Source organism: Miniopterus natalensis, chromosome 9, assembly GCF_054644295.1.
Source record: "Miniopterus natalensis isolate mMinNat1 chromosome 9, mMinNat1.hap1, whole genome shotgun sequence".
In the NCBI taxonomy this organism is placed as follows: domain Eukaryota; kingdom Metazoa; phylum Chordata; class Mammalia; order Chiroptera; family Miniopteridae; genus Miniopterus; species Miniopterus natalensis.
Genome location: NC_142089.1, coordinates 67,185,015 through 67,197,242, shown reverse-complemented (window position 1 = coordinate 67,197,242; position 12,228 = coordinate 67,185,015). Strand labels below are relative to the sequence as shown.

Sequence of the window (12,228 nt, the reverse complement as noted above, 5' to 3'; positions counted from 1 at the left end):
TTGCTTTCACATTTTAGCTGCTGTGAATACTGCTCCCATGAATGTGGGTGTGCAGGTATCTGTTGGGGTCTCTGCTCTCAGTTCTGGGATCTATGTGCAGAGGTCAACTGAGCATTGCTGTCCTACTCAGTGCTCTCTTGGAGACTGTCCTGTGATGGGCTCCTTCATCATCCACTAGTGTCCCCGTGTTGTTAGGCTGAGCTGTGCTCTGTGGCCCAGGCGCAGCGGAGGCTGACTGCCCCTTGCCTCCTCCCCACAGCAAGAGTACTGGAGGTTAGTGGAGGAGAAGGACTGCCACGTGGCCGTGCACTGCGGCAAGGTGGACACCAACACGCACGGCAGCGGATTCCCAGTGGGAAAATCAGAACCATTTTCAAGGTACAGTGGGATTCCATTGTCCACATTCTGGGGACGAGGTGGTGTTCCGCCAGCCTGTGACACCCCCCCTTCTCCTGCAGGCATGGATGGAACCTCACCGTCCTCCCCAATAACACAGGGTCCATCCTGCGTCACCTCGGTGCTGTGCCTGGTAAGTCCTGGGGTCCCTGCCTCGGCAGATTGCAGAATGAGTGTCACCCTGCTGGGAACTGGAGCTGGGCAGTTTCTCTTAAGCATAGCCGGAAAGGGATGGGGGGATTATGAGTAGAGTATATATATTCAAGACACTGATTTGCAGGAAAGAGAGAAATAGGGTCAGAATTGAAGTTGGTGAGTATGTGGAAAGGTGGACCACATCACAGCCTCTAGAAGCTGGGCAGGTGCTTAGTGGCCAGCTCTTCACCTTGAAATTGGTGTTTTCGGAGCTGCAGTCCTGACTCCTTAGGACTACTGCAGGCTCCTGAGTGATAGATTCTCTGTAGGTGTTTGGAAAGCCAGGTGTCACTGAGGGCTGGGACCTGCACACCCAGGTGGAGGCGAGTACTCAGGGACTCTTCAGACCCAGCTTTGTGCTCCCGCCTCCAGCATTAGTTCGGGTCTGGTACCTCTGTTCTCAGCCTTGGGGTCCAGCCCATGGCTGCTGGTTATTTGCCAGCAGTCTTCATGGTCATGTTCCCTGGGGCATCTTGCTGCCCGACTTAGGCACTGAGATGCTCTTTTACTGCTGTGTGTGCCGTGTCCGTCTTGGCCTCGCTTCTGCATAGCAAGCAGGAAAGAGCAAGTACCTTCTCACTGGGTTTGTCTGTCTGGTTTTGAATCCCGTTTCTTTCTCTTTGTATTTGGGGAGAAGGAAGTGATTTCTGATGGTGGTTTCTCTGAGACGTTGCCATCCTTCAGAATGCCGCTTTCTCTCTTTACGTTCTAGGAGTGACAATTCCCTGGCTAAATATTGGCATGGTCTTTTCTACCTCATGCTGGTCTCGAGACCAAAACCACCTTCCCTACATTGACTACTTACACACTGGTGCTGACTGCATTTGGTGAGTACGCGGCCCTGCGGCCGGGAGGCGGGGGCGAGGCGGGTGGGTGCCCTCTCGGCACCTCCCAGCTCTGAGCCTTCGAGAGCTGCTTTTCTGAGAGTCCGGAGCTCCCTGCCCGAGCTGCCCAGCTGGGGTTTCCCACCCCCACGGGAGGGGTGAGAATATTTAAATGGTTCTGATGCTGACTACCTCTTCACGTGCTCATTTATGTTCCCTTTTTTTTTGTCAGTTGCCTGCTTCCATTTGATTTTTTTCCTAGGATATTATTTTTTGTTGATTTCCAAGCGTTTGTTTCATGCTAGGGATGAGAAATGGGAAGAGAGTCACAGTGACTGCTGGTGGTGACCATGTCGTCAGCCTGCCCCTAACCGTGAGGGTACTCTGCTCTCTGGCCCTCTCCGGCCGCGTGGGCGGTTGTTTTCAGTGTCTCTGCAGCAGAGTCTCCCAACCCCTGATGGCTGAGGGGAGAGTCATTTTATGGGAAATGGAGTTCTTACTGTGTCCAGACACACACACTGTCTCCCCTGCCCATGTCTGTCTGTCCCGTGAGAGGTGGCCTGCTTCAGTGCCCACCTATGAGCCTGATTGTCACCTCCAACCAGGCCTGATCCATGGCTGGCTCTTTGGTTCCTTTGTTTATAGTGGCAGATGGGAAATTACTGCAAATAATCAGATGTCTTGTCATCTGACAGTCTACTGGCTTCACGTTCATCCTACACTGGCTGTGTTTATTGTCCTAATGGGGTAATTAGGCACTTTCTTTATTTAAGATAAACAGAGTCTCATCACTAATGTCCACGCTCTAAGCAGCCGGCATCTGCAGCGGTCTCATTATGACACCCCTGCCTCCAGCCAAGTCAGAGTGAGGTAGCTGGTGAAGTGAGCAGGACTGGGAGCCTTTGTGCGGAGGAGGGTGGCCTTCAGTGCCCTGCGCTGGCCTGTGAGTGGTGGTGGCGGCCTGTGGAGGCTGAGAGGGACAGTGGCCTTGGGCAGAGTATGTGTAGACCGTGCAGCCGAGAGGAGAGCAGGTTGGTTCTGGTTCAGGGCGCGAGCGGCTGCTTGGACTGTGGGAGAGGGTGTGGTCGCTCCTCCCCGGAGCCCCAGTGTCCTCCATGTCGTTTCCCCAGGAGAAGCTGCTGTGGACAGCACCGGGCCTGGCTCTGGGTTCATAGGTCCTGAAGACCGCTCAGAGCCTGGTGTGCTAGGGTGCACGTCCAACAAGGTGACAGGAAATAATGGTTGAATTAGAGGTAGGGAAATGGCGAGTCTGTGGACTTTCTGAGGGCTAATCCCTTTACCTCATTGATGGGGATGTGATCGGAGAACTTTATGGTTATGGTTTTTCCTAAAACATGTGATTTAGGTTAGAAACCCTGGGTTTAAATCACAAATCAGTAACAGGATATGTTGGCATTGAAACAACATGAACATAATAAAAACCACTTCATTGCTGCAGCTGAAACAGGATTTGGCCTCCAAGTGAAGGATTTCATCACAGACACCTCAGTGCGGCTGAGAGCAGGCGGCCTGCCCGCTGGGCCTATGGGAAGGTGCCAGGTTGGAACCGGGCCTGAGGGCTGGATGGTTGTCCACAGTGACTGAGCAGTGCAGCCTCACAACGCACGGGAGCTTCCCTAACCCTGACCCGCTGTTACTGGGGCAACGGCTGCATGTGCTCTGCAGCCCTAAGTCTTGTCAGGACACTTGGGACAGAGAGCGGGCTGTGCTGAGATGTCACCTTGCCCAGGGCCCGCTCATGCCCATGGGTGGGAGACAGGGAGGGCCTTGAGGAGCCTCACATACTTGCCTTATGCATGCCGACTGCCTGGCACCTGGATTTCACATTGTAGATGCCCCTCTCTGGGACATCAACAGTAATTCCTTCACTCCTGTGATTGTAGTGAGATTCCAGGCTTTTCTGTCACTTAAAGTCTGTCTACATCTTCAGCCTCTCCCCCCACCCCCTCTTCCCTGGTGGCTCCTTTGCTCCAGCCAGGGGTCTATTGTCCCAAGCCTTCACCCTATAGCTGCCTTCTCCGCTTAGCTCCCGTCCATCACTTGGTCTGTGTGGCACAGGCCTGTGTGGGTCTGGTTGTCCCATGTGTTTTGCCAGCTGATCCCGGGCTGCCTGGGTTCTGTTACTCGCAGCTTCCTTGGTGTGGCAGGCCTGGGTTCTAGGGGTGCCCTCCTCTCATTTCACGATTTCTCAGCAGCTGCAGTGTTGGCCCGAGCGCTGCAGTGAGGCAGGACTCCTTCCCTGACTCTCTCTGTATTTGGAGAACTGAGGGGTTCTTTTACCTTTCCGGGTCACCCAGCCCTCGACTCTGGAGCCAGGAGGTTGAGCTGGGCCAGGCCTTCATGAGGTGGCCCAGGTTGGAGGGCCGAGGGAACCGCGTATTCCAGCCCCAACTCCTAGTGCTGCAGCGCCTCCTGTTAAAGAACAGTGTCAAATGCCAACCCAGTGATGAGACACAGCCTCGGAGCACTCACGAGAGGCTAATTGTGTCTGCAGATGTGCCTGGATCTGATTTATATAGGGTTTTAAACATCTGTTTTTGATTTGAAGGCTTTTTGGCTCACATATAGGTCAGATCTGCATAAAAGATGAGCATGTGGTTTGGCTATGCTGACGGAAGTGGTGGTGTTGCCTGGGAGTGGGGTGGATGTGGGCCTGGGAACCATGGTGCCAGGCACTGAGCGGGGGCACCTGACCGATCCCAGGACGTGGTCCCTCCTCTGTGTTTCAGTCTCTCCTCTCCTGCACCTGAGGCCGCTTTCCAGGCCTGTGTTTGCTAATTTCACCAAGGGAGGACTCAAGGTGGGCCTAGCATGTGCTCCCCAGGCAGAGGGTCCTGGTCAAGTGTCTGTTTCTGCCTATCTCCTAACTGCCCAGGTATTGCATTCCTGCTGAGGAGGAGAGCAAGCTCGAGGACGTGGTCCACACTCTGCTGCAGGCCAACGGGACCCCAGGGCTGCAGATGCTGGAGAGCAATGTCATGGTACATACAGCTCCCTCCTGGCACTGGGACGGGCCATGGGCACGGGGAGGGCAAAGCTGTTTGACATTTACCTTCTGGGCTGACCTGCCTTTCAAAGGCACAGTGGACTGCAAAGCGAATCCTTAAGGCATCATCCAAACTGAATGTCCAGTTTTATGGAAACCAGACTAAGATGTTTTCCTGAGATCGCCTAGGATAGTGGGCCCGTGCACACGGCCTTTGAATCTGTTTCAGGACTGGTTTTGTGTGTGGAGATGGAGTGCATGGTGAGGCGGGGCCTGATTTTGGGTGGGCACTTGGCATCTGTTGGTACCGCCACTCCCACCTGCTGGGCACCTGGATGGCTGAACCACAGAACAGAAATGCTCGACCTTACAGGGAGGGGCACAAAGGCTTCTGAGCCCATTTTCAGAAAGTCATGGGGCTGCTGAGCTCCTTGGAGGCTTTCCAGCCTTGAGCTCTGTTCTGACACCTGAGCTGAGACCTCTCTGGCCACTGCTGACCCCTCCCTGTGTCTCCTTTTTCTGCTGGGCCCCTAGCTGAGCAGCAGCCCCTTTGGGGATGCAGGTTCGAGGGTCCATTGTCTGTATCCCTGTGGCTCTGCCTGGCTCTGGAGTCAGCCTAGTGATCTTCCCAGATTTGGGAATTTTTCCCATTCCCACTCCTGGCAGTGCTGGGCAGGGACAGGAAGGGCTCCAGTGTGTTGTGTAGGGCTGTGTCCTCTTATAGTGGCCGTGCCCCTGGGTGGCTCTGTTGTCACTCCTGGTCCAATATCAGTTTAGATCTTCCTTCACAGAAGAAGCTCCAGCCCAGAAGGGGCCCCAGCAGCTGTGGTGGGGCAGTGGGGACAGGAAAGTGGCTGAGTGCAGTCCTGCTGGGAGTGTGTCTCAGCCCCCACCTGTCTCCCCAGATCTCCCCAGAGGTGCTGTGCAAAGAGGGGATCAAGGTGCACAGGACCGTGCAGCAGAGCGGCCAGTTTGTCGTCTGCTTCCCAGGATCCTTTGTGTCCAAAGTGTGCTGCGGCTATAGCGTCTCTGAGACCGTGCACTTTGCCACCACCCAGTGGACAAGTATGGGCTTCGAGACGGCCAAGGTAAGCAGGTGATGCATGTGCTTTCACGGGGACACACAAACTCACAAGTCCCTTGCATGCCTGTTCCTTTTTAGATGTGTTTAATTTCAGAAAATGCCTTAGAAAACCTCTAAGAGGTAGCGGAGAGGTTTTCCTAGGAGAGATCTGTTAGGGGCTTATTTATATCAAGAGAGATTCTGAGCCTGGCTGGTGTGGCTCAGTGGTTGAGCATCGACCTAGGATCCAGGAGATCGGGGTTCGATTCCCGGTCAGGGCACATGCCCAGGTTGCGGGCTGCAGCCGATCAATGACTCTCTCATCATTGATGTTTCTAGCTCTCTCCCTCCCTCTCCCTTCCTCTCTCTGAAATCAATAAAAAAATATATTTAAAAAAAAAAAAGATTCTGAGTCCCATTGTGGACCCTCTGTAACATTGGGAGGATCGTACTTAAGGTAAACCCTTAGAATGGGGAGAAAGTCTCCCCTGGTTTCACATCGTGGCCCCTGCCGTGGCTGGCGGCACAGCGATGGTGTTTCCTGGTGTCTGGTGCCTTTCTCACGGGCAGACAAGATCGTTGTACGATTTTCAACTGCTTTGAAACCAAATGGAACTCAAAGTTTGAAAATTCAGATAGGCATCCTTGGCCCAGTAAAGGAAAAGCTTGCCTCGTAATGAAAATCTACCTTAAAGGGATGTGACGGCCTCTTTCAGGAAATGAAGCGTCGCCATATAGCTAAGCCATTTTCCATGGAGAAGTTACTCTACCAGATCGCACAGGCAGAAGCAAAGAAGGAGAACGGCCCCACTCTCAGCACCATCTCGGCCCTTCTGGATGAGCTCAGGTAACCAGGCCCGGGGTCCGAGACCCGGGCTCTGCGGGGTGGGGTGCAGCTACCGGCTCAGAATGGCAGGGCCCACCTGGTGCTTGGCCGGATGGGCGAAACCTTTTGGGTGTGTTTCTTTTTCTTTTTTAAATTTCTACTTGTTTTCACATTTGATATTTGGGGTCTGAATTTCCTGACGTGCTGATGGGAAAGGTTGCCCCTCTCTGTGGGAGTGGCTGGGAGGTGGGCTCCACCTCTGATCCTAGCTGCACGTGGCCAGGGAGGAAGTGGTGGCCGCGGCCTCATTTCTAGAGGTCGGGGTGGGTACAGAGAGGCCCACAGAGCCCCCCACTCGGTTTTCTTGCCAACCTGCTCGTGATGGGTGTGTGAGACGCCACTGACAGCGGGCATCAGCTGCAGCCCGCTGGCTGCCGGCATCGAGGCCCTCACCCGGCTTCCATCCTGTAGGGATCGCAGGAGCTCTCCGAGGTTGAAGCAGACCAGGGCAGAAGCTGCGAGTGCCGCTGTTTGCTTGGCTTCCTGTGTAACCCTCTTCTCTTTTCCACCATGTAGCTTCGTGGTCTCTCCCTTCCGGGGGAGAGACTCAGTAGTGCTGATGGACAGCACACGGATTTTGACTCGTGTTGGTCGAACCTTTGATGACGATACCGGCAAATAGTTTGTTACATCCATTCTTGGCTCAGAGTAAAGGGCAGGGCACCCCTTACGTAGCAGTGAGGGGGTTGCCATGTGCGCCCCGGTGTGTGGCACTCGTGTTAACCGTAGGCACAGCCTAGTCGTCAGAGAAGCCTTGGAAGCTGGGGGGTTGTCTGACCTTTTGACTAAAGAACACCGGTCCCCAGTTGGGGGCCTGGGGAAGGTGCGCACGTACAGCTCACCCTCCCTCCGACAGGAGGGTGGCCCGGAGGGGGTGGGCAGCTGGCTGGGGCGTGGCATGTTCCCTCTGAAGGTGAGGAAGGCGGCCAGGCCGCCATGCTCAGCCTTCTAAGGGCCCGCGCTTGTGTTGTGTTTGGACAGGGATACGGAGCTGCGGCAGCGGAGGCAGCTGTTCGAGGCCGGCCTCCAGTCCTCTGCCCGCTACGGCAGCCACGACAGCAGCAGCACCGCGGCGGATGGGAAGAAAAAGCCTCGAAAATGGCTGCAGCTGGAGACCTCAGAGAGGAGGTGCCAGATCTGCCAGCACTTGTGCTACCTGTCCATGGTGAGCCCCGGGGCCCCCCTCGGCTCCGCCGGCACGCTCGCTGAGCTGCCCTGCAGACGGGGGCTTTATGCTTGGGAGGCCTGTCGGGAGGCCCAGCCTTGGGGCCTCCCCTGCAGGATCAGGCGCCTCATCCGCAGCGGCCAGGTCCCAGAGGCCGCGTGCGGGTGGGCCCTGCCCTGCCCGTCCCCCCACAGGGCCTCTCCTCCTCACATACAGCTACATGTCTGCAGGAAGTGTGCCTCCCTCCCCCCCTCCCTGCTGCTGCCCTGTCACCCCGGTCCCCAGGCGTCCCCCAGTGAGGGGCTGGGCTGCCCCCACTCTGCTGCCCAAGTTGACGTGGGGCCTCGTCTGACCTTGGCTTTTCCCATTTCCACTTGGCTCCGTGACCGATCTCATTGCCCCTCAGGGCTCTGACATCTCTCTTTGGTTAAAACCAATGTTTCTCCTCAGCAGCACTCTCCTGCCTCCAGCCCCCAGCTGATCAGAGTGGCCTCTGAGCCAGCTCTTCCTCCCGCCTCTCCGTCTGCTGGCACAGCGCGGCCTGGCACCCCTTCTTCGGGGTGGTTTCAGCAGTGCCTGAGGGGCCGCTCAGCGCCTCAGCCTTGCCTGTGACTGTCCATGTTGCATTACCCCCACCCCATTCCAGGCCCGAGGAACCCTGGCTGAGGTGACGGCTGGGCTGGTGTAGCCCTTGCCTCTGCTCTTGAGCTCAGCTGTCACCTCCCACTGGGCAGCTGTCCTGACACAGGTCTGTGGGGTGTCCCAACTCCCATTCACAGTGCTCCTCACACCACACGCCTCGGCCTGGCACTTGCGGCCTCTAGGGCTGGTGCCTCCCCCCGTGTGGATTCTTCCTCCAGAAAGGGAGGCTGATAGTAGGTGCCCACCCCATACCAGCATGGCACCAGCATCCCCCACACGCGGCGCATGTGTCGCTAGAGGCAGAGCAGGTTTCAGGCCTGACTGCGCTGCTCACCTGTGTGCCTGGCTCCCACCCAGCTGCCCCGCAGAGAAGCTGGGTCACACAGCCACTCCTGAGTCGGGTCCGCTCTGTACCATCAGGGAGATGTTACAGCACAGAATGGGAGACACTGCTGTGTTAGTTTGCTGGGTCTGCTGTGGCAAATACCACAGACTGGGGGCTCAAACGAAGACACTTATTTCATCTCATTGCCGGAGGCTGGAAGTCCAAGATCAAGGTGTCAGCAGGCTTGGCTCCTTCTAAGGCCTCTCCCTCCCTTGGCCTGTTAGGTGCTGCTTTCTTCTCCCAGTTTCTTCCCCTGGTCTACCCTCTATGTGTGTCTCTGTCCTCATTTTTTTTTTTTTTTTTTTTTTAAACATGTCTTTATTGATTTCAGAGAGAGGGAGGGAGAGGGAGAGAGGGAAGAAACATCAATGATGAGTCATTGATCAGCTGCCTCCTGCATGCCCCCCACTGGGAATCGAGCCCGAAACCCGGGCACGTGCCCTGACCCAGAATTGAACGACGATCTTCTGGATCCTAGGTTGATTCTCAGTCGCTGAGCCACGCCCGGCCTGGCCTAATCTCTCCTTGTAAGGACACAAGTCATATCAGACTAGACCCCACACTTATGACCTCATTTTACCTAATCATCTCTTTCAAGGCCCCGTCTACAAATAGTTACACTCTAAGGTACTGGGGTTAAGCCGTTAGCCTGTGGATTGGGGGTGGGGGTGGATATAATTCAGTGCATAACAACCACGTCTTTATCTAGTCTTTTTTTGTCCAAGTGCTTTTTAAAAGATAGAATTGAGAACCATGCTGTGTTTTAAAAGAAAATGTCGTAGTCTTTCTCTGGATCTTAAACAGATTTGTGAACATCACTCACAAAGACTGAGAGTTCTGTGTTTATTCCTCTCGCTCTGGCGTGGATTGTTCCCATGGGAATAGTAGCTGTTACTCCCCATGAGCATGACCGACACTGCTGTGGCCTCCGCGCCTGGCACTGGTCCACTCCCTTGCGCCCTGAGGACGGCACTGTATACACTCATTTGCATGCTGTCTTTCAGAAACCTGTGCCTCACCAGGCTTTTCTTATCAGCCTGAATATTAGTTTATAAAGCACCCATCCTAAAGTCATAGGTAAAAATTGAGGTTTTACTTTTATAATTTCCCTTGCTTGGATACCTAGGAAGTTTGTGGATTTTTGTTTACTAGGTTTCACATTTTTGTCCATGCCTGTCTCTAGCCCCCAGTGTCGTTAAAGGTGACGTGTTTCTGCCAGTAGGTGTCAGGTCCTTACTCTCCTGCAGCTTGTGTTCTCATGTTTGCCTAGCAGCACTGGAGACAAGTCCTAGGTCATCCCCTAAATCTTTATGAAACGGCCGGTGAATTTCTTGCATCTTATGGCTTAAGGCAGCATTTCTTTTTTAAAACACAGAATTCAAACAGGACTAGACGTCAGAGTGGGGGTGAGAACCCCTACAAACCAGGCAGCTGTCCTTTCTACTTGTCCCTGGTCGATTGCCCATGCTGCCCATGGTGGGTCAGGCCTGCCCACATGCTGCCCACACGTGCCCCACGCAGCCTTGGGGCCTGGCATGTGCATTCACACGGCCGCTGGAGGCTCTTGTGGGTGTGGCAGAGGGTCAAGGCTGTACTGGTCGGTGTTTGGCCAGGGGTACTGGGTCCCCAGTGGGTGCGTGGAGAACTTCCATTTTCCCAGCTGGACTGAGCTGTGATGTCCTGGCTGTGTTCCCTGAGACCTGCTCCTGCTCCATTCTCATGCCACCCTGCTAGGGTAGTTTTGAACAAAAGTCTCTGAATGTGAGAGCTTCTTTCTTAACAAGCATCAGGACTTCATCCCATCTTCCCCAGCCTAACAGCACCTAGACCCTCTCACAGGAAAGTGCAGCATAAATCTGGAGGGAACACGAGGCCACCCTTAGGTGCAAGTTGGAGACAATCAGTTATTTGTTTCCAGTTGAAGATCTTGTTCCAGGTGATTATTTTTCCCATTAATTTCCAGTGGTTTTGAGTGATGGACACTCCTTAGCTTGGACTATAGACATCAGGGACAGGCTTCCGGTGGTTCCTGGGGCCTCTCCCCACGCTCAGTCGCCCCTCCAAGGCAGTCCCCCTGGACAGCAGGGTTTCGATCACCTTTCGAACCTCAGGAGTGTGTCTTCCTTGCAGGTCGTTCAGGAGAATGAGAACGTGGTGTTCTGCCTGGAGTGCGCCCTGCGCCACGTGGAGAAGCAGAAGTCCTGCCGAGGACTGAAGTTGATGTATCGCTACGATGAGGTCAGTCCCCGCCCAGTGCAGCCTCTGGGGTCTGGCTTCCTGATCGCAGGCAGGGGATGGCCACTGTGTCGCTTGCCCTCATTTTCTGCAGGGATGAGTGGGCCTGCCATCACCCAGCTTGAGCCAGTTTGGCACGGCCTGAGACCAAGTGCATCCGCATGGTTCTGGGTGCTTGTGGGCTGGACAGGGCCTGGCCTGTGGGAAAGTAGCTCTTTGTTCCAAGACGGAGGAATTGTGAGGTTCAGTCTGACCCGAGAAACCCAGGAACTGAAACTGAAAATTTCACTTTCATAAACTTGGTTTCATTCGGTTTTCTCCTCCATGTTAACCATAGCTTTGTAGGTGTGGGAGTCCTGTCCACACCTCCCAATGCAGGGGCGCAGCTCTGCCCTGGCCACCAGGGCCTCCTGTATAAGGGACTTGATTTCAGGATCTGGTGCTGGCATCCCCAGTGCCACACTGGCTGGCTGGGCTACTAAGGTAATGGGGACTGTGCTGTCACTTACAGCCAGGGCCCAGGTCCAGGAGGGACAGTGGCCTGCCATGTACGCCCATCACAGCTGAAGGGGACTGGTTCCCATGCTGACCAGCAGGGGAAGGTGAGGGCCTTTCCTTCCTTCCTCTACGCTGTGGGCCGTCTGGACCTGTGACATGCTGAGTATGCAGCGGTGGCTGCTTGGAGGGGCTCAGAACCAGGCCTGTCTAGTTGTCGTGTTCTCATAGAAGCCCCACTCCAGGGTTTCGGGGCCCCGGCCCGAGGAGCCTTCCTGTGGTAGCCCAGTGGGGTCTCAGACATAAAGAGGTAGATAGTGCAGACCTGTTCCTGACCGCCAGCTACATCCCTGTGCTTCACCTGTTTTGGTGGCCCTTTCCTGAGCTTGGAAGGGGTCTCTGCTCTGAAGTTCTGTTGTGGATCAGGTCCTGGTGAGGAGAACGTTTTCAGTCTAACTTAGAGCCCTGCCCCATGCTTGGCTGCAATACCTCACACATACACTGACCATTACAGCCCTGGCAGTGCTCTGCCAGGGCAGGGGTAGGGGCGGCTGTCACGGCATCGTGGCACTTGGGCAGAGTAGACACCTTCCATCTTTTACAGAAAAGCTGCAAACAGCAACTCGGCATCTTCTGTCTTCAGCGGCCGTTATCTAATCTCAGGTCAGAACTTCAGAGCACACACAAGCACCAGGGCTGGGCTCCAGGCAGGGCCATATGCACCAAGGTAGTGGCACGAGGTCGGGGGCAGCTCTCGAAGCTCCCCCGGGTTTCACACCTGTCAGAAAATTGCATTCAGCAGATTCTCTGGCTTCAACTGAAACAGGGAGCCTTGCTGTCACACTTTGCGTCCATTTCTGTAAATCCCGTTGGTTCCACCTTCCAAGTAAACCCCAGGTCCAGCCAGTTCTCACCGCTGCCAGTGCTCCCACTCT

The 12,228-nt window shown here is 55.1% G+C and overlaps 1 protein-coding gene across 1 annotated transcript in view; it reads left to right on the top strand.

Moving 5' to 3' along the window:
• Positions 1 to 12,228, top strand: part of JARID2 (jumonji and AT-rich interaction domain containing 2) — a 242,501-nt gene that overhangs the window by 225,731 nt on the left and 4,542 nt on the right. Inside the window, exons 10-17 of the mRNA XM_016205347.2 lie at positions 260 to 378; positions 459 to 529; positions 1,304 to 1,418; positions 4,312 to 4,417; positions 5,328 to 5,510; positions 6,202 to 6,332; positions 7,353 to 7,536; positions 10,694 to 10,801. Of these exons, the coding sequence (XP_016060833.2) occupies positions 260 to 378; positions 459 to 529; positions 1,304 to 1,418; positions 4,312 to 4,417; positions 5,328 to 5,510; positions 6,202 to 6,332; positions 7,353 to 7,536; positions 10,694 to 10,801 (1,017 nt within the window). The remainder of the gene's footprint in view (positions 1 to 259; positions 379 to 458; positions 530 to 1,303; positions 1,419 to 4,311; positions 4,418 to 5,327; positions 5,511 to 6,201; positions 6,333 to 7,352; positions 7,537 to 10,693; positions 10,802 to 12,228) is intronic.